Source organism: Bufo gargarizans, chromosome 8 (assembly GCF_014858855.1).
Source record: "Bufo gargarizans isolate SCDJY-AF-19 chromosome 8, ASM1485885v1, whole genome shotgun sequence".
Lineage (NCBI taxonomy): Eukaryota > Metazoa > Chordata > Amphibia > Anura > Bufonidae > Bufo > Bufo gargarizans.
The window spans coordinates 35264167-35284706 of record NC_058087.1 but is presented as its reverse complement, the minus strand read 5'-3'; the positions used below and the strand labels follow the sequence as shown (position 1 = coordinate 35284706).

The 20540-nt window shown below is 45.3% G+C and overlaps 1 protein-coding gene across 2 annotated transcripts in view; it reads left to right on the top strand.

The window, feature by feature from the left end:
- The window catches only part of MAP3K20 (mitogen-activated protein kinase kinase kinase 20), a 215695-nt gene that overhangs the window by 178530 nt on the left and 16625 nt on the right, over positions 1-20540 (top strand). For both annotated transcript variants that reach the window (XM_044303724.1, XM_044303723.1), the window contains exon 17: positions 18186-18302. In XM_044303724.1, the coding sequence (XP_044159659.1) occupies positions 18186-18302 (117 nt within the window). The remainder of the gene's footprint in view (positions 1-18185; positions 18303-20540) is intronic.

The following is a 20540-nucleotide window of genomic DNA, read 5'->3' as shown; positions in this document are numbered from 1 at the left end:
ATCCACGCTCACTCCAAACCGCCAGACGCGTTTCAGGGTCCTACACCCCTTCCTCTGTGGCCAACTGAGTGAGCGGATCCTCACTCTTTATAAATGGGATATCTCCACCCACATTCTCCATATTCATTGTGCAATTCTATGGAGTGGATTTATCCCATATGGAGTGGGTTCCCATTCCGAACATGTTGATCATATATACATATATAACTTCATATAAAATGTTACAATGATTAAAATAATAAATACACCCCTGCATTTTACATTCCAAACATTTAAAACAGATACTGGAGGAGACTGCAAGGTCATACCTTATATCTATATGCCTATGGACCGCAGTGAAAACGCATGTAAACCGCAATAAGGAGGCATGTGTGCACTGCGTCTTACACTACAGTATTCAACTTAAGGACATCACATATATCCGGGGGAGCTATGATATTCATCCCAAAAGGACCAATGAGTGAAAAATGAATATCATAGCTCCCCCGGATATATGTGATGTCCTTAAGTTGAATACTGTAGTGTAAGACGCAGTGCACACATGCCTCCTTATTGCGGTTTACATGCGTTTTCACTGCGGTCCATAGGCATATAGATATAAGGTATGACCTTGCAGTCTCCTCCAGTATCTGTTTTAAATGTTTGGAATGTAAAATGCAGGGGTGTATTTATTATTTTAATCATTGTAACATTTTATATGAAGTTATATATGTATATATGATCAACATGTTCGGAATGGGAACCCACTCCATATGGGATAAATCCACTCCATAGAATTGCACAATGAATATGGAGAATGTGGGTGGAGATATCCCATTTATAAAGAGTGAGGATCCGCTCACTCAGTTGGCCACTGAGGAAGGGGTGTAGGACCCTGAAACGCGTCTGGCGGTTTGGAGTGAGCGTGGATCGATTTAAAGAAAGATAAAGAAAGCCGGCAACAGAAAAAGCAAACAAAGTAACTCATACGGATTCCGAAGCAGTCGCTCGATATCTACGTCATTGGAGCGCATATCCGGTCCCCTAGGAAACCAGGTCACGTGGGACGCCGCGTACAGGCCGAGCACACCACGTGAGACGTTGTTTGGTGTGCGGCCGCCTGGATCGTCGCTGCAGATGGGACAGTGAAGACGGGTAAGACCGGGCTCAATCTTGAGCACTGCTTTGTATGTGGAGGCAAGTGAGATCTAACCCCCATTGTGGGCGCTACACTATAAGTGTTTGGACAGAGAACTGGGCTCCCGCTTTGCCATAATAGCGCACTGGACAGTGAAGGGGTGTATTGGATTTCAGTTCTACAACAGTGTATCATTGCTGGCCTATCTGTCCACCAAAGGACTGGTTAGGTTTTCCCACCATTACAATGTTGCTGTTTGCTGCTTTATTCCACTGACATTTCCATTTAAGGACTGGTGAAGATATTCCACTATTACTACAATTCCTGGAGTGGAAAAAAAATTTTTTTGCCGCACGTTATTGTGACTATTTGAAGCCTTGACGCAGAGACTGAGTGGTTGGGCTTATGTTTATCATGTACATGTGATATTTTAGTGTATGTCATATTTTTAGGGGTATGTTCTTAATGTTTTAAATTTATTTCAATATATTAAAGTGTATTCACACTACTACCGCTTTGTGGTCCCTTTTGAGTGTGCCCCCCCCATACTTGCTATTTATACATTTTCTCACCGGTCCTGAGGGTGGGACCTGGGGGTGAGCACCTTTTCCATATAGAAAGAGGGTGAGCCGCTGTAATTCTTTTCTATTTCTAAAACTCAATATTTATTACCCTGATTCTGCGGTTTACAGAAACACCCCACATGTGATCGTAAACTGCTGTACGGGCACACGGCAGGGCGCAGAAGGGAAGGAATACCTAATATGTGTGGGTTTTGTTTTGTTTTTTCAGTTTTTTCTTATAAAATAAGGGGAAAGGGGCATTTTTTTTCTTTATTAATTTTATTAAAAACACTTTTTTTTAACTTTACTTTATTTATGAAATCCACTTTTGGAGGTCTGATCCCCTCTGCAATGCATTACAATACATCTGTATTGTAATCATTGCCTGTTAGTGTATGACACTGAGTCATACACGAACAGGTTGCCTAGAAGACCGGGCCTGAGGCTGGATCTCCTCGGCTCCCGTAGAAGGCAGTTCCTGATGCCGTGCAAGACATTGGGCAGCCTTTCCACGGAATCGGGCTGCCTTGTGTCGCATCGGGTCCCCGCTACAGCAGTGCGGGGACTCGATGCGATCGTTCATCTGACACAGACCTCTTCTATATCGCGGTCAGCAGCATAGAAGGGGTTAATCCGCCGGCCCGTTTCAGAGTAAATTACAGATATTTGTAAACAGGAAGCTGTCAAAATGTTATGCTGATGTGTTTTGGGCAGAAGAGGATGCGACGCTTCATTTGAGTGCTGCTTCCTCTTCATTACACTGCTCCTTGTCTTGAAGGCGCAGTGTAATTACCAGTACTCATTCTATTCAATGACACTACGCTGCCACTGCAAAGGAGATGAAGGGCAGTGTAATGAAGAGAGGGCTTGCATGCAGCGTCACCTCCTCTTCAAACAGCTGATCGGTGGAGGTGCCGGGTGCCAGACCACCGCCGATCAGATATTGATGACCTACCCTGTGATAGGGTAGCCATTACCTGACCAACCAACAGGGATTTCTCCCTGTAGAGTCAATGGCCAATCTGCTCCCTGTCCATTGCTGGACACATTTCAGCCATGTGCAGGAGCCCTTAGCTGCTGGAGTAGTCCTATGGCTTCCTCTAGAGCTGCAGAACATTTCAAACAACCAGCAACTACACCTGCAGGCCAATTTTATGGCAGTCTGTAATCTGTTGACAGGCTACAGGGGTAAATTATTAAGAGGAGTGTTTTTGTACTCTGGTCTTTATTTGAAGTACGCTGATTATATGAAGATGCACCAAATGTATTAAAAAGCAGACACCACTTGAAAAATTTGGCACATCTGTAGGGTATGTATGAGCCAGAAAAACAAATAGTTTGCACCATAAATGACCATTTATGACACATTAATTATGATAAATCTGTTGGTCCATGCCCCATCCTGCTAAACTCCACCCATTATTATTGTCAAAAAGTGGTAGGGGAAAAAAAATACAAAAAGGTGCAAATTATTGCCCAAACATGGTTTTCTCAAAAATTGGCAACTTTTGTATGCAAGAAAACTGGCGCAGCAGAGCCGCTTGTAAACTCTCGCTATATCTTTCTTCCCTTTAGCTGCTGGGAACGCTCAGCTTCAGAGGTGGAGCGGTTAGATAAATCCCCGATCTGGTCACTGATGGTAATTTTTATTTCTGCCCCAGTTAGTGCAAATCTGTCACAATGTTTAGACTGCTTTCAGTTTGCCTTTAATGTTTATCCGCATTTCTGCATTCAAATTAGTACTTCTTGTGGAACTGATCACCCACCCCCCACTCCTGTTCCATTTTTTCTTCTCCACCTTTCTAGTAAAGCCACAGAGTTGATTCTGGTATGGAGGTATTTGGTGTTGTGTGACTAGAGTGCTCCTTCTGTCAAACCAGCTCCCTGGTGTCTTAATTCAGCTACTACAGAGCAGATGAGTTTCCTGACCATTTTCCCATGTGAATGATGAAAAAAAATCAATTAATTCTACAGACTGGTGAAAGAGGAAGAATAATACACAGGGCAAAACATCAAATCAATTTTCAGTTATTTTTACTGACACGGGGCGTGATAATAAAACAATTTCTAATACCTGAGAGACGCTTGTATTCCCTGTTAAAACCAGGGCAGACGTATCAATAATATCATAGGAACAAGCACTGGTGTTATGAAGAACTCTCAGCAATTTCAGTGATGTCTGTTAGGGTCTGTTCACATCAGGGTTGAGGCTTTACTTTTGGCATACATATTTGAAGAGTGCTGCTGAACATATGCCCTAGACCAGTGGTCCCCAACCTTTTTTGCACCAAGGACCAGTTTCATGCAAGACAATTTTCCCAGGGACCCGGTGGGGGGTTCTGGGGCGGGGCTACTGATTCACACGCATAACAAAACACAAGGATTGCTTATCAGACCTCAAATCAGCCCCCTAATGGCTCAGATCAACCCCCAAACCTTTAGCCATCTATCAGCCTCCCATGTCAGCCATAAGCCCCCCAATGTCAGCCATAAGCCCCCCCCCAATGTCAGCCATAAGCCCCCCCCCCCCCCCAATGTCAGCCATCAGCCCCCAGTGCAAATAAAATAAAACACTTACCTCTCCTGCTCCTGCTCACCATCGCGATCCTCTTCATCCTGCTGTCGGCTGGCTGTGTATAGCGGTGCACAGTGTGAATTCACAGAGTGACCTGACGCTGTGCGCAGCCCAGCACAGCCGATAGTCGAGCCGTCGACCAGGAAGCGGTGAGTACAGATCCTTCACCGCTTCCTGGTCCTTCTGTACTAATGAAGCGCTTCCATAATGGAAGCGCTTTATTAGTACAGAGTTAAAGGGGTATTATCATCTTTATAATCATCTTTCATTCCCCCCCGAGGCTTTTCCTAAATCTTATAGTTTTTAATAAAAATGAAAAATCATATTTTATTGTTTATACTCGCTGCCCATGGATACGGCCACCTATCGCCGGCCGCATCCATGGGCCGCGCCTGCGCACTTCATAGTCTGCGATCCTGCGGCCGGCCTCTTGTGAACGCGCACGTCTTATCTCTTTCGGGCGTCCGCGCATGCGCAGAATATCCATCGCGTCTGAGATAGAGCCGTGCATGCGCGGCTATCCGAACAGTTTGGGCGAGTCAGCGGAGTGAGCGGACGGACCTCGGAGGACCGGGATACTATCTCCTAATAGGTAAGCATAATTTCTACTGCCACACTAATCCACCAACGATTATTGAATATGTGCCAATAAAGGGGGTTCATCCTGAATTCAAAGGGGGCAACTGTATGAAATGGATGGACACTGGAGGCACTTATGGGGGCAGATGGAGGAGGCACTTATGGGGGCAGATATGCAGAGATGTGTATGTGGCGGTTTAGAATCAATGCGGGTGAAAGATAGAATCAGATGTAGCAGAGCTGAATAAGCGCTGTTCAGCCACAGTACTAATGGTGAAGGAAATAGACGGATTTAGCAGAGATGTGTATGTGGTGGTTTAGAATCTGATGTAGCAGAGCTGAATAAGCGCTGTTCAGCCACAGTACTAATGGTGAAGGAAATAGATCGATTTAGCAGAGATGTGTATGTGGTGGTTTAGAATCAATGCATGTGAAAGATAGAATCAGATGTAGCAGAGCTGAATAAGCGCTGTTCAGCCACAGTACTAATGGTGAAGAAAATAGACAGATGTAACAGAGATTTATATGTGGTGGGTCAGCATCAATGCTGATGGAAGAGAGAAACAGATGTAGCAGAGCTTTATATGAGACTGTTCAGCCACAGTGCTGGTTGGCCATACCTAGAGCATGCTGCACCAAAAATGCTAAAAACTCACACAATGCAAAAAATGACAGAGAAAAATAAAGCTTTGTAGTGAATTTCATAATTTACTATATAGACTTAATATGTAAGTAACATGAAAATCATGAAAAAAAACATTAACACAAAAAATCTGCAAAATACCAAAAGAAAAAAAAAACTTACATCAGTCTTACAATTCCAGCACATTGATAAGCGTGCATATGTCTAAGGCTACTTTGACACTGGCGTTTCTGGGTCCGCTTGTGAGATCCGTTTCAGGGATCTCACAAGCGGCCCAAAATGGATCAGTTTAACCCCAATGCATTCTGAATCTATTGCATTAATAACATTGGTGGCAGTGTGCAGCCTCCCCTGGCCCCCCCTCCCTCCCTCTATTGTATTAATAACATTGGTGGCAGTGTGCAGCCTCCCCTGGCCCCCCCTCCCTCCCTCTATTGTATTAATAACATTGGTGGCAGTGTGCGGCCTCCCCCGGCCCCCCCTCCCTCCCTCTATTGCATTAATAACATTGGTGGCAGTGTGCGGCCTCCCCCTCTACTGCAGTCCTGGTTGCCATGGTTACTTAGCAATAGTAGAAGCATCATACTTACCTGCTGGCTGCTGCGATATCTGTGTCCGGCCGGGAGCTCCTTCTACTGGTAAGTGACAGGTCTGTGCGGTGCATTGCTGTCACTTACCAGTAGGAGGAGCTCCCGGCCGGACACAGACATCGCAGCAGCCAGCAGGTAAGTATGATGCTTCTACTATTGCTAAGTAACCATGGCAACCAGGACTGCAGTAGCGTCCTGGTTACCGATTGGAGTCCCAGCGATTAAACTGGGACTCCGATCGGAACTCCGCTGCCACCAATGATCGGGGGGAGGGGGAGGCCGCACACTGCCACCAATGTTATTAATGCAATAGAGGGAGAGAGGGGGGGCCGGGGGAGGCCGCACACTGCCACCAATGTTATTAATGCAATAGAGGGAGGGAGGGGGGGGGCCGGGAGAGGCCGCACACTGCCACTAATGTTATTAATGCAATAGAGGGCGGAAGGGGCGCACACTGTGCCACCAATGTTATTATTACAATAGAGGGAGGGGGGCCGCACTGGCCACCAATGAAATTTAAACTGGGGAGGGAGGGGGTCTGCCCCCTGCTGCCTGGAAGCCCCGGATCTCTTACAGGGGGCTATGATACGCACAATTAACCCCTTCAGGTGCAGCACCTGTGGGGTTAATTGTGCATATCATAGCCCCCTGTAAGAGATCCGGGGCTGCCAGGCAGCAGGGGGCAGTCATGTACACAGTTCGTTGTATATTCTAACTAGAAGCGTTCCCATCACTATGGGAACGCCTCTGTTTTAGAATATACTGTCGGATCTGAGTTTTCACGAAGTGAAAACTCAGCTCTGAAAAAGCTTTTATGCAGACGGATCTTCGGATCCGTCTGTATGAAAGTAACCTACGGCCACGGATCACGGACACGGATGCCAATCTTGTGTGCATCCGTGTTATTTCACGGACCCATTGACTTGAATGGGTCTGTGAACCGTTGTCAGTCAAAATAATAGGACAGGTCCTATTTTTTTGATGGACAGGATACACGGATCACGGTCTCGGCTGCAAAACGGTGCATTTTCTGATTTTTCCACGGACCCATTGAAAGTCAATGGGTCCACGAAAAAAAACTGAAAACGGCACAACGGCCACGGATGAACACAACGGTCGTGTGCATGAGTCCTAAGCCTGTGCAGATCAAGGGATAACAGCACCCCCACTGTAAATGATCACACATGCTAGGAGCATAGCTTGAACATGTAGCAGCATTTGGCCTTACAGAACCTCAGATCATCAGCTTTTAATCGATTTGACATAGATATTATATTTAACATAAAGTAAAGTATTGGTGATATGCATACTTTTTCAAATGTAGTTTTGTAAAAAGACATTGGTATCATAAGTTCCATGTCTGTCGCGTTGGCTTATTCATTCATTCTCCTTTGTAAATTATATTTTTTTTTAACTTTAAAGGGTCGGTCCCATGAAAATTATCCTAATTTTCGAACCAGCACCTGGATCTGAATACTTCTGTAATTGCATGTAATTAAAAATTTAGCATAGCCCAGGGATCAGCAACCTTTAGCACTCCAGCTTTTGTGAAACTACATTTCCCAGCATTCCCCATTCATTTCTATGAGAGTTCTTAGAAGAGCAGAGCAAGTATGCATATTGGGAGTTGTAGTTTCACAACAGCTGGAGTGTCGGAGGTTGCCTATCTCGCCACTGAGTTACTCAATAAAATCTATCTGTATGGCGCCACCTGCTGTTTTTCTTTTCTTATTTCTTTGTCCTGCTCACTGAGATGGCCGCACATGCTCAGTTTCATCCTTCAACAGCCTCCTGAGTTGTGATAGGGAGAGAATTGCAACAGAATAGACACGCCCCCTGGGCTGTAGCAGAAAGGACACTCCCCTTGAGCAACTAGCCTGATATAAATCTAGCCGAGCAATGATTGTGGAGATCTCTGGCTCCATGTGAGGTACAGTACTGGTTCTAGCTTTGTTAGAAAGAGGTTGTCATGTCCTGTATGATGTCGGGTTTTCATTTTTTACATTAGTCATGGGATAACTCCTTTAAAGGGAGTCTGTCACCACAATTTGCCCTTATAGACCACTTACATAGCACTGTAGAATAACTATAGATCAGTCAAATGTTACCTTTGTCTTTTTGTTTGGATGTTCACCAGGGGCAAAAACTGAGATTTATTCATATGTAAATGAGGGCTCGCAAGTGCCCAGGGGCGGCGTTCAGGCTGTAAGTGCCCAGGGGCGGCGTTTGGGCTGTAAGTGCCCAGGCGCTCTGCCTTCTTCTCACATAACCCCTCCCCAGCCTGTTGCTTGGCCCGCCCTGTAAGCCTCTTACGTCATCCAGTGTACTGGCCGATATCCCGCCGGCGCATGCGCACTGTGATGACCATTGTGGGCAGCAGCATCATTCCATGCAGTGCGCATTCGCGGGCGGGTTATCGGCCAGTACACTGGATGATGTAAGAGGCACACAGGGCGGGCCAAGCAACAGGCTGGGGAGGGGTTATGTGAGAAGAAGGAAGAGCGGCCTGGGCACTTACAGCCCAAACGTCGCCCCTGGGCACTTGCGAGCCCTCATTTACATATGAATAAAACTCAGTTTTTGCCCCTGGTGAACATCCAAACAAAAAGGTACCATTTGACTGATCTATAGTTATGCTACAGTGCTTAGTAAGTGGTCTAAAAGGAAAAATTGTGGTGACAGACTCCCTTTAATATAAAAATGCATCAGAGTCAGAGGGGAAAATACAGCGTAGTACTTTCTTCAATATGCCTATTATTTATCCAAAATTGTATTTATCTATCTGTCTGTCCATCCATCCATTCATTATCTACCTACCTACATCCCTTATTCAGATAAGCACGTGTGATATGTTTAGGACGTTCCACCTGATGGCTGCATTTCCAGATACAACTACAGCTCACTAACCCAAACTCACTGTATTATAGTGATCTATGAGGCTGTGAATTCACAGGTCTACTGTACGGAACTGAGAGCATCATTTGAGTACAGCACAGTAGACCTGTAAGTCGGGCTGGAATTCACAGCATCATAGATAGGTATAACGCAGCAATCGTTCCAGAAAGGGCAGTCGTGATACGGACTGTGTTTCATGGACCGCACATGTGCTTGTCGGAAAACTGCTTTAGGCGAAGTTCAAATCTGAATTGCGAATTCTGCTCTGTTCTATCAGAGGACTCCTAGCTGCATGAGCCGACCTTGATGGTAGGAGGGCTCATGCTCCGGAACCTCGGATCCCTACTAACCCTCCGTAGGTCCCTGAGCTAGGAGCTGGGTAGACAACCTGTTCCTCCTGGACGCGGAGAAACAGGAGTCTAAAGTGGCCAAGCTGCAAGGGGATAGGAAAATAAACAGCCTTTGGATATGGCAGGAGGGTGAAAAGAACTTCCACACCTACCTGCCACAGACTCACTGACTGGATCCCATGCACACAAGCTGGTGTCCACACCCAAACATAAAAGGACACAGCACACACACATAAAAACACAGGAAGCCAGATCCATAGCCGCAGTAATCATAAACACCACATACACATAAAATGACATCACGTAAAAACTTAAACTTATGACCACAAGGGTGGCCCTCACTGGCAGATGGTATATAACCAGGAGGATGACTCCAGCTAACCATGGCTGAAGTACCCCTCAGACATCATGTCTCAACTGAGGCTAAATAGCCCATGTAGCCACACCCACGCAGACACACCCAGTGCTCACAGACTAGGAAGGGAATTAACCCTTCTCACACCAGGGAAGGGAAGACAGCCACTTAAAGGGGAAAGTGCACACGTAACTAAAACCCTGTGCACACCAGACATACAAAAGACACACCTAACAAAGACAGGTTGCCAGGTGCAACCGCATGCACATTGCAGCAAGCTGCCTAGCACCAGCTCAGGCTGCTATACTGCGACATACAAAATAACAACTTGTTGCCCGCAGCAACCACAAGTGAGACAACATACTAGCGGCCCTCACCTGTGGTTGAACAACCAAACCAAACCGCAGGCAACAGCCTGCAGTTCAGGAGTCACGACCATAACCATGGGCGTGACATGGGAGCTGTGACCCCCAATGGAAAAGACGAGAAAAATATTTTACAGGTGAGTTTCATAAAAAAAATCTCCTTTTCTCGCCCCTTCCATTGGGGGACACGGTTAAACAGGTTACGTCCGCGGCCGCCCTAGCTATGGCAGAGGCCCAGGAGGGCTCCGAAGGGGTGGAGGAGGGACTGGGCTGGTTTGGTGGAGGGGGAGGAGGAGGTGGATGATCCTGTCCCGAGGCAGGGCAAGAGTCACAGGAGCCTGTAAACGATAGTGGCAAGCAGCAGACCTTAAAGAATCCCAGTGGGACCTGAGGTGTCACTTTAGATTTTTTTTGGGGGCCCCCGGACTTGGCATGACAGCGGCAATCCCGGAGTCAGGGTCTGCTACAGTTTTGCGGAACACTATCTGTCCTACCGTGACCTGTGAGGAGCTGGAGTAGCAGCCAAGCGTGGAGAAGCGCTGAGGCAAAGCGGAAGCGCCCCAGTTGCGTCACAGATCGCGCGAAAAATTTGCGCGAAAAAAATCGCAAACATGAAAAAAGGCAGACCCCGGCTCCGAACATGGCACCCGCCGCCAGGATGCAGGGTATAACGAGCCCTCCGAACAAAACAGGAAAAGGCGCAGCAGCATGGCACAGCGAATAGCCACTGCCCCAAGAAGGAATCCCTCCTCCCTATCAGCCAGCAGGCCCTCTCAGATCCACAGGTAAACCCTGAAGAACCGTGTCACAGTGTGAGCACGGGGGAGGGGGAGCTGCAGGAGAGCCGTTGTACTTATCTGAGTCCTGCAGTCTTCACCCTCTGTTCCGAACCAGCATGGGGTCACCTCTTCAGTCATCTGGCACAAGGAGTGGCAGTGCACTGGATAGCGGGCAGGACTAGGTGACCCTGAATCTGGTAGGCCACCGGAGCTGCAGGTCGAGCCCGGTTCCACTTATCTTCTGGGGGGAAAGGGAGGTAGCTGGGGACGGTCATTCGACCCCGGAGCAGAGACCAGGGATGCACCATGCAACCCTGCGTCCTCTGTTTAGAAAAAAACAAACAGGAGAAGAAAAAACGACAGGGACAACCCTGCAGGAGCGTCACCTACTTATCCAACACTAAGCTCAAACTGAGGTGCTCCTGTTGGAGCATGGGGGTATAGCCAGTGGAGGAGGAGCTGTTTTTTCTTATTTGCATAGTGTCTCCTCCTAGTGGTGGCTTAAGCTATACCCATGGTCTGTGTCCCCCAATAGAATGGGCGAGAAAAAAGTTTTTTCCCCCTCAATCTGCACAGAATTTTGGAAATGTTTGCAAATTTCTTAAAAGGGAAAAACTAAAGTTTTGCATGGGCATAAAGTATTCAGACCCTTTGCTACATTTTCATTTACAGTACATCATGCTTATCACAAAGTCTCCAGGCTTTTCAAGCCATATCGGTTTAACAGCTGATTGTAAGGGTCCATTCACACATCCGTGTGTGTTTCCGCAGATCCGCAAAACACGGACAGCGGCAATGTGCATTCCGCATTTTGCGGACCGCACATTGCCGGCACTAAGAGAATATGCCTATTCTTGCCCGCTATTGCGGACAAGAATAGGACATGCTCTATTTTTTTCAGGATCGGAATTGCGGACCCGGAAGTGCGGGTCCGCAATTCCAGATCAGGACCGCACGAAATGAATGGGTCCGCGATTCCGTTCCGCAAAATGCGGAATGGAATTGCGGATGTGTGAATGGAGCCTAATGGTGAAGCAGGGAGCCGTCTGCTCCTCGCTTCACCGTGCAGCTCGGCTGCCACTCCCCCTTACCTAGTCATCAGGAGGGGGGGAGCTGAGGAGCTCTGATCAGGACTTGCTCTTTCACCGGTCCTCTAATGACATCAGTAGATATATCTCAGCAGTTGAAAGATCGGCAATAACGTCACGCCCATGTGATCAGTGCATGAAGAGATGGAACTTAGAGGTGGAGAGAAGTACCTGCTATTGATTAAATGTTAAAGGTTGAGAGACTGGGATATGCTGGGAGTTGTAGTTCTCTTATGCTCCGTCCCTGCTTGAAGGGAGAGAGTGATGTTATGTACCAAGCACTATAAGTTTGAATGGAGAGGAGTGATGGTTAAACATTGGACTGTATATTGGAGGGAGGGAATTATGCTATTTACATGGGACTGTATGCTGGAGGGGCTAAAAAGAGGGGAACAATGTTTTTTTTCAGCCCATATGGACATGAAAGTGATGGTGTGAGGGCAGTTTAAGTAACAGTCATTACACATCCATTTTTATAACCAAATAAAGTCTATAGAGATAGTCACATGGCTGTTTCTTTAACGGCCAAAGAATAGCTACTAGGGATGAGCGAATCGACTTCGGATGAAACATTCGCATAAAACTTTGTTCCAATACTGTACGGAGCAGGAGCTCCGAACAGTATTAGAATGTATTGGCTCCGATGAGCCGAAGTTATTGCTTCGCGAAGTCTGTAATAACTTCATAAATTAATTTATACTGTAAAAAAACATTTCCCAAACGTTGGTTTGTTTCCAAGGTACCACTTGCAACCGAACCAGAGTTCTGGAAATGTTTTTTTACAGTAAAAAATTAATGACGTTATTACAGACTTTGCAAAGCAATAACTTTGGCTCACTGGAGCCAATACATTCTAATACTGTACAGAGCTCCCGCTCCGTACAGTATTGGAATAAAGTTTTATGCGAATCGACTTTGGATGTTTCATCCGAAGTCAATTCGCTCATCCCTAATAGCAACTGTCAAAAAGTAGGACATGTCCTATTTTTGCCTGTAAAATCAATGGGACTGTTTTAACAACCGTTTAGACAGGAGTGCACCTGTCTAACGGCCATTAAAACTGGTATTTCAGGGGTAAAATCATTTTTTTAAATACTCACCTCAGCCACTTGCTTGCACAGGGACACTCGCTCCTCACCAGAGACAGCAGGTCCTGTTGCCGCTGGTGAGGAGCAAATGTCCCCGTTCGTGCAAGTGGTTGATTTTTATTTTATTTTTTGTTGGCAGTCCAAAAAAATTAAAAAGGGGAGGACATTATCAATTCCCACTACAGGAAACATCATTTATGCTGGGAGCCACTATAGGGCACATTATGTGTACTGTTAGGGTTGGGATAATCCATTGAAATTCATCTGGATGCAAAACACCACTGAAAGTATTCATACAGCCAGAAAATGGACACACAAGGGGTTGAAAAATGGATAATGTGTCAGTTTTTAACGGTCATTTTTTTTTTTACATTCATTTGCATGTAGCCTTACATGACACTGTATTCTATAGGCAGGTGGGGGAGTGAAGTTATTTACATGGAACTGTGTGTTGGAGGGGGATGAAGGGAGGCAAGTGATTTTTTTTTTTACTTTCTGTGAAGGGGGCACATATCTGGGCATAACTATTGTGAAGGGGGCACATATCTGGGCATAACTATTGTGAAGGGGGCACATATCTGGGCATAACTATTGTGAAGGGGCACATATCTGGGCATAACTATTGTGAAGGGGGCACATATGGGCATAACTATTGTGAAGGGGGCACATATGGGCATAACTATTGTCAAGGGGCACATATCTGGGCATAACTATTGTAAAGGGGGAACATCTGGGCATTACTACTCTGAATGGCACACATGTGGGCACGACTATTATGAGGGGGACACAATGTGGGCATACTGTGTGGTAGCGTAAAGGGGGAATAATTACTATGTGGGGGCATTAAGGGGACCGGGTGCGATTGGTTGTGTATAGTTATATTTTGGGTGGAGTTACAGGTTTAGGGCTCTTTCACACTTGCCTTCTTTTCTTCCGGCATAGAGTTCCGTCGTCGGGGCTCTATGCCGGAAGAATCCTGTTCAGTTTTATCCTAATGTATTCTGAATGGAGAGAAATCCGTTCAGGATGCATCAGGATGTCTTCAGTTCCGGACCGGAACGTTTTTTGGCCGGAGAAAATACCGCAGCATGCTGCGCTTTTTGCTCCGGCCAAAAATCCTGAAGACTTGCCGCAAGGCCGGATCCGGAATTAATGCCCATTGAAAGGCATTGATCCGGATCCGGCCTTAAGCTAAACGTAGTTTCGGCGCATTGCCGGATCCGACGTTTAGCTTTTTCTGAATGGTTACCATGGCTGCCGGGACGCTAAAGTCCTGGCAGCCATGGTAAAGTGTAGTGGGGAGCGGTATACTTACAGTCCGTGCGGCTCCCGGGGCGCTCCAGAGTGACGTCAGGGCGCCCCACGCGCATGGATGACGTGATCACATGGCACGTCATCCATGCGCATGGGGCGCTCTGACGTCATTCTGGAGCGCCCCGGGAGCCCCACGGACTGTAAGTATACCACTCCCCCGCTCCCCACTACTACTATGGCAACCAGGACTTTAATAGCGTCCTGGCTGCCATAGTAACACTGAACGCATTTTGAAGACGGATCCGTCTTCAAATGCTTTCAGTTCACTTGCATTTTTCCGGATCCGGCATGTTATTCCGGCAAGTGGAGTACACGCCGGATCCGGACAACGCAAGTGTGAAAGAGGCCTTAGTTTATTCTGAAAAAAATATGCCGCTGTCTGCTACGCGCACCGCACAAAATGTCCCTCTTTCTACTTTTCAAAAGTTGGGAGGTATGTACTTGTGTCAAACAAAATGCTGTGCAAGTTTACCACAGGGAAAAAAATAGAAAATAAGAAGAAAACGATCAGCGGTTAGACTTTCTAATACGACACCCGCCCTAATTAAAAGTACCCTGTAGAAAAGTGCTTTATTCTGCCTTTCTTCATTTCAGCTCCATGTCATCTAGTCATGAAAACATGTCAGGCAGGATGATGTTTTTCAAAGCCATTTCATATCCCGAACTGTGCATTGTGCCATTAAAAAGTATGCTTCATTTGGCTTGTTTCAATGTAATCTTTAAGAATACCCCAAAGGCCTTGTTTCAAACACATGAAAAAAATAATAATAAAAAATTGCAATCTTATAGTAACCTTGTCTGCGCAGTATCTAGTTAGTAGCAATCCCGGCTGACCTTAGACATGCGCCATTGTTAAGGGTATAATACATTTACATATTTTGCAATAAAACATCAGTCATTTGCATTACAGTGTCAAGATTTTATTTGATTCTTCCACCTAAAAATGACTCATTTTCCTTTCTTGTATTTTTTTTTTTATAAAAAAAAAAACAACTACTCTAAGCTTGTTTGAGAATAATCAAAAATTGGCCATTTAGCTTGAAGTCATTTTCTTTTCAAAAGGCAAATGTTATTTAATCTTTCAGCTGTTCATTGTGCCATCATAAATACTTTCTTTTCAGCACAGTTGTGGGGACTGAAATGAGCCCACTAATTGCCTCCCATTTCGACTGACATGTGGTGGTTTAGTGGAAAGGAATCACAGCGGGGAGAAGGAAATGGGAGGCTGAGAAAATGGGAGCTAATTATTTTCTCTGCCTCATGTCAGGCTCTGTGTCAGCCTTGTTTTTACAAACTGGAAGGTTTAGCACTAAATAAAACAAACTGGCGTCATGTTTTCATATACTGGCAGTGTCACGAAACCAGCTGCACATCTCAAAGACAATATAATGCCTGCATTTGTACGGACACCATCTGACAGTAACTGTGAGCCACTACTAATGAGGATATCACAGTGATGCCAAGTGAAAGGTGCTGAATAATTTATGATTCTACATCAGTACGGCAATAGTCCTTTACATCATTATGAGACATTGTTTTCCTGAAGAGATTAAAACATCCTTTAGTCTCAGACCCTGGAACCTACATTTGCGAGGAGAGGACTATTAATGGAATTTTGGGAGAGATCCCTACCCGGTGTTTCTTTTTTTTTTTTCTTCTAAGAATATCTCATGGGACAAAGCTTTGGAGGGTCACGAGATATAAAAGAAGAGAAGCAAATTATTTTCACTTGTATCATGTAGATTATTTTTTTTTATAAATCAGAAAAGAATAAAGTGAGTCGGGTTTAACATAATGAAAAATAACCCAGGTGCCATGGATGAATGTTCAACTGTTATGACTTGGAAACAGCGGGTCTCAGCAGCTGAGCTGGATAATAGCAAGGAATTTGCAGGAGCTGACAGGAGCTCACGTCGTCAACATGTTACTACTTTTAATAACCGCAGGGACAATTGTTTTTTGCTTTTTTTTTTTTGCTTTACATTTTCATCTTCGAGAACATCTACGGTATCACAGAGCCCAGAGCAATGGCTGAGATGTGGCCACATAAACTGGAGAGACGTAAAGGTTACTGCGGCTTGCGAGTTGGGCCAGCGTTCTGTGTAGTGTAGCAGGGCAGAGTACTGCCTGCAGATCTCTGGAGGGTATGTACTTATTACACGTGGGCTGGGCACAGTGTGTGCCAGTGGGTGTGTGCCATCAGCTGAACTTCTTGACTTTGCACACTTCATGAGCTCGGTTGTACACTATGCGGAGAGAAGAAGGTGATCTACAGATGGCTTGGTTTGCATTTATCAGATAAACATTTTTTCCAGCTGCAGTCAGATTTTGGACCCGTGTGTTTTTTACCCCTTTGATCTGATGTAATGGACATGGGACATATATAAAAGTTTCTGAAATCTGTATGATTATATATTTATGCACACACATACATACACACCAGTGTTAGCTGTAATAAATAGCTGAGCTATTGGATGATTAGAATGAAAAAATATTATATTGTCGGGGTGTCGGGCCCCGCCAATAAGACATTGATGGCCTATTGTAAGGGTAGACCATCCAAATGAAAGTCTAAAGTTACATATTTTTAGTATTGGTGGATTTTGCAGACTACTGGAAGCTTTACAGTAAAATGTGATCTAGCCTCTGTTCACACTGTTGCCGGTTCTGTCACATTTCATGGTAAGAACATTGTAGAATGCAGGGTTTTTTTGCCTACAAAACAAGAGACATCATGGCCTAACCCAGACAGACGCCATTATAAGTGAAATCCGCCACAGGCTTCTAGCTTCAATTATGAAGCTACGACGCAGATGTGAGCCTCATTTTAAAGCATTATTTTTTTTTCTGGATGTATTTATATTGCATGAGAGACTGAGTCTGCATCATTATTCATAGCGCATCACACATTTTATGCTAAATTAATCCATCAAATGTTTAGGTTTCTGCAGCCCATGTGCTTGAAATTAATTGTTGATCAATGCATTACATGCCTCACAGGAAGATCAGAAAACTTCCTGACCCACGACATGCAGTGTGTTCAGTCTGTATTTGTTAATATGTCTGTCATTCTCCATGGGTTTTATCTACATGTCGTCATTTCCTTACTTTATGTATGTGTACATATTTTCTAGTGATTAGTGCTACAGATAATTTTAAGCTTCAACGTGTCACATACAATAAGACTAGATTAGATAGCTGTCGGCTTGTTTTGCTAACAGTTGTCTCTCTCAGCCCTCCCCTCCCCCTACGTAGGCATGATTAGCCGAGCATGCATGTGTTCTCCATGGGAAGTGAGGAAAGAGCCACCGCCAGACACCTCTGGCAGCAGCATATTTCTCCTAAGAATAAAAGTATTGGGCATGTTAAAATCTCCCCGGAAGAGTTGGGAGGACCCCATACACACTAGATAGTCATCTGTCAGCAGATTTGTCCCTATGACACTGGCTGACCTGTTATATGTGCACTTGGCAGCTGAAGACATCTGTGTTGGTCCCATGTTCATATGTTCCCAAATTGCTGAGAAAAATGAGGGTTTTGTATATGCAAATGAGCCAGTGTCATAGGTACAGATCTGCTGACAGATGCCCTTTAATCTAATATGTATAGCCATCTTAAGTATATAACGCCTAGTAGGTGTGGACTAATGACTGTGCTCTTTCTGCTGAAAGATCACGATTGCCCGACTCGTTTGTGCATTCATCAGGTAATCTGCGGCAGTATTACACCGCCAGATAATCGCTAAGAGCGTTACTATGAACGCTCGTTAGTGATCATCTGGCAGTCTAATACAGGTTCTAGATTGGGTCATCTGGAACAGAACTGTAACAGAATAGAAGTCATCTTCTTGTCTCCAGATTAAAAACAGTTTATCATTATTTCAGGATTGTAAATGGAAACTGTACATGGAACTTGATGGGGATGACATTGCTATAACCTACATTAAGGATGTGACATTCACAAGAAGTCAACCTGAGACCGAGGTCCTAAGGATGTCCAAGGTAAGTGACGTTAAGAGCCTGAGCAAGTAACATACATCAGTAGTATCATCGCATTATACAGACTATTGTAAATGGAAAAGAGAACGTTAACAATTACACTATATATTTAATAAAATCTATAGAGCAGAAGACAGTCGCCATTTCTGAATTGGCCAGTCTCCACTACAGACCAAAATAGCAGTGAGGGCTCATGCACACGCCCATAGCCACGGAATAGAATGTCCTGGCCTCTACAGAAATGCCTATCCTTGTGCAAAAAACAGACAAGAAAAGGATATGTTCTATCTTTTCTGCGGGGCCGCAGACTGGACATACAGTTGCAGACAGCACATGGTGGGCTGTCCGCATCTTGTGCAGGCCTATTGACATGAATGGGCCCACACCAGATCTGCATTTTTTTGCGGGTCAAAAACAACAGTTGTGTGTATGAGCCCTTTCTGTGTATCATTCATATCTCATATGGATATATCATAAATGCCTTTCTCTGAAATATCCCTTTAGGCCTCATGCATACGACCGTTCCGTTTTTTGCGATCCGCAAACCGCGGATCACAAAAAAACGGAAGCCGTCCGTGTGCGGTCCATTGTAGAAATGCCTATTCTTGTATACAAAACAGACACGAATAGGACAAGTGTAGTGGCCATGCCCAGTTAGTGCAGCTCAGCTCCCATTCACTTCTGCGGTAACCCAGCACGGCCACTAGGCTTTGAACTAAACTGTGCTCCTGCTCCATTCATGATCTAATTCAGGCGCTGGAGGCTGCAGGGAGCAGCTGATCAGTGATGGTGTGGGGTGCTGGATAGGGATGTCCTAAGGATATGTCATCAATACCAGGAGCCTGGAAACTCCTTTAAGGGTACACTAACACGACCATAAGGCACCTTGCAGACTAGCGTTCCTCCCGCAGCGAGTCCGCAACGCAGCCCCCGGCCTGATCTCCCAGCACTGCCGGGCTTGCATAGCATTATATTGATTCATGATGCTATGTAACCCTTACAGTTCTGGAATGTATTGGATAACACTGGCAGCATTATGCCAGTGTTATCCAATACATTCCAGAACTGTAAGGCCCTTTTCACACGGGCGAGTATTCCACGCGGGTGCAACGCATGAGTTGAACGCATTGCACCTGCACTGAATCCGGACCCATTCATTTCTATGGGGCTATTCACATGAGCGGTGATTTTCACGCATCACTTGTGCGTTGCGTGAAAATCGCAGCAAGCTCTATTTTGTGCGTTTTTCACGCAACGCAGGCCTCATAGAAGTGAATGGGGCTGCGTGAAAATCGCAAGCATCCGCAAGCAAGTGCGGATGCGGTGCAATTTTCACGCACGGTTGCTAGGAGACGATCGGGATGGGGACCCGATCATTATTATTTTCCCTTATAACATGGTTATAAGGGAAACAATTTGCATTCTTAATACAGAATGCCTAGTACAATAGGGCTGGAGGGGTTAAAAAAAAAAAAAAAAAAAAAACGAATTTAACTCACCTTAATCCACTTGTTCGCACAGCCCAGCATCTCTTCTGTCTTCATCTGTGAGGAATAGGACCTTTGATGATGTCACTACACTCATCACATGATCCATCACCATGGTGATGGATCATGTGATGGACCATGTGATGAACGCAGTGACGTCATCAAAGGTCCTATTCCTCACAGATGAAGACAGAAGAGATGCCGGCTGCGCGAGCAAGTGGATTAAGGTGAGTTAAATTATTATTATTATTTTTAACCCCTCCAGCCCTATTGTACTATGCATTCTGTATTAAGAATGCTATTATTTTCCCTTATAACCATGTTATAAGGGAAAATAATACAATCTACAGAACACCTAACCCAAACTTCTGTGAAGAAGTTCAGGTTTGGGTACCAAACATGCCGTTTTTTCTGAAGCGCGTGCAAAACGCATTACATAACATAGCATGTTCCCGCAACGCACCCGCCTCTTTTCCCGCAACGCCCGTGTGAAACCAGCCTAAGGGTTACATAGTATCATAAATCAATATAATGCTATATGAATCCCATCAATGCTGGGAGGTCAGGCTGGGTGCTGCAATGCGGACTCGCTGCGAGAGGAACGCTCGTCTGCAAGGGGCCTGTGTTTTGCAGTCCACAAATTGCGGACCTGCAAAACTCGGGTAGCGGCTGTGTGCGTTCTTCGTTTTGCAGAATGCACATGGCCAGCCCTATAATAGAAATGCCTATTCTTGTCTGCAATTGCGGACAAGAA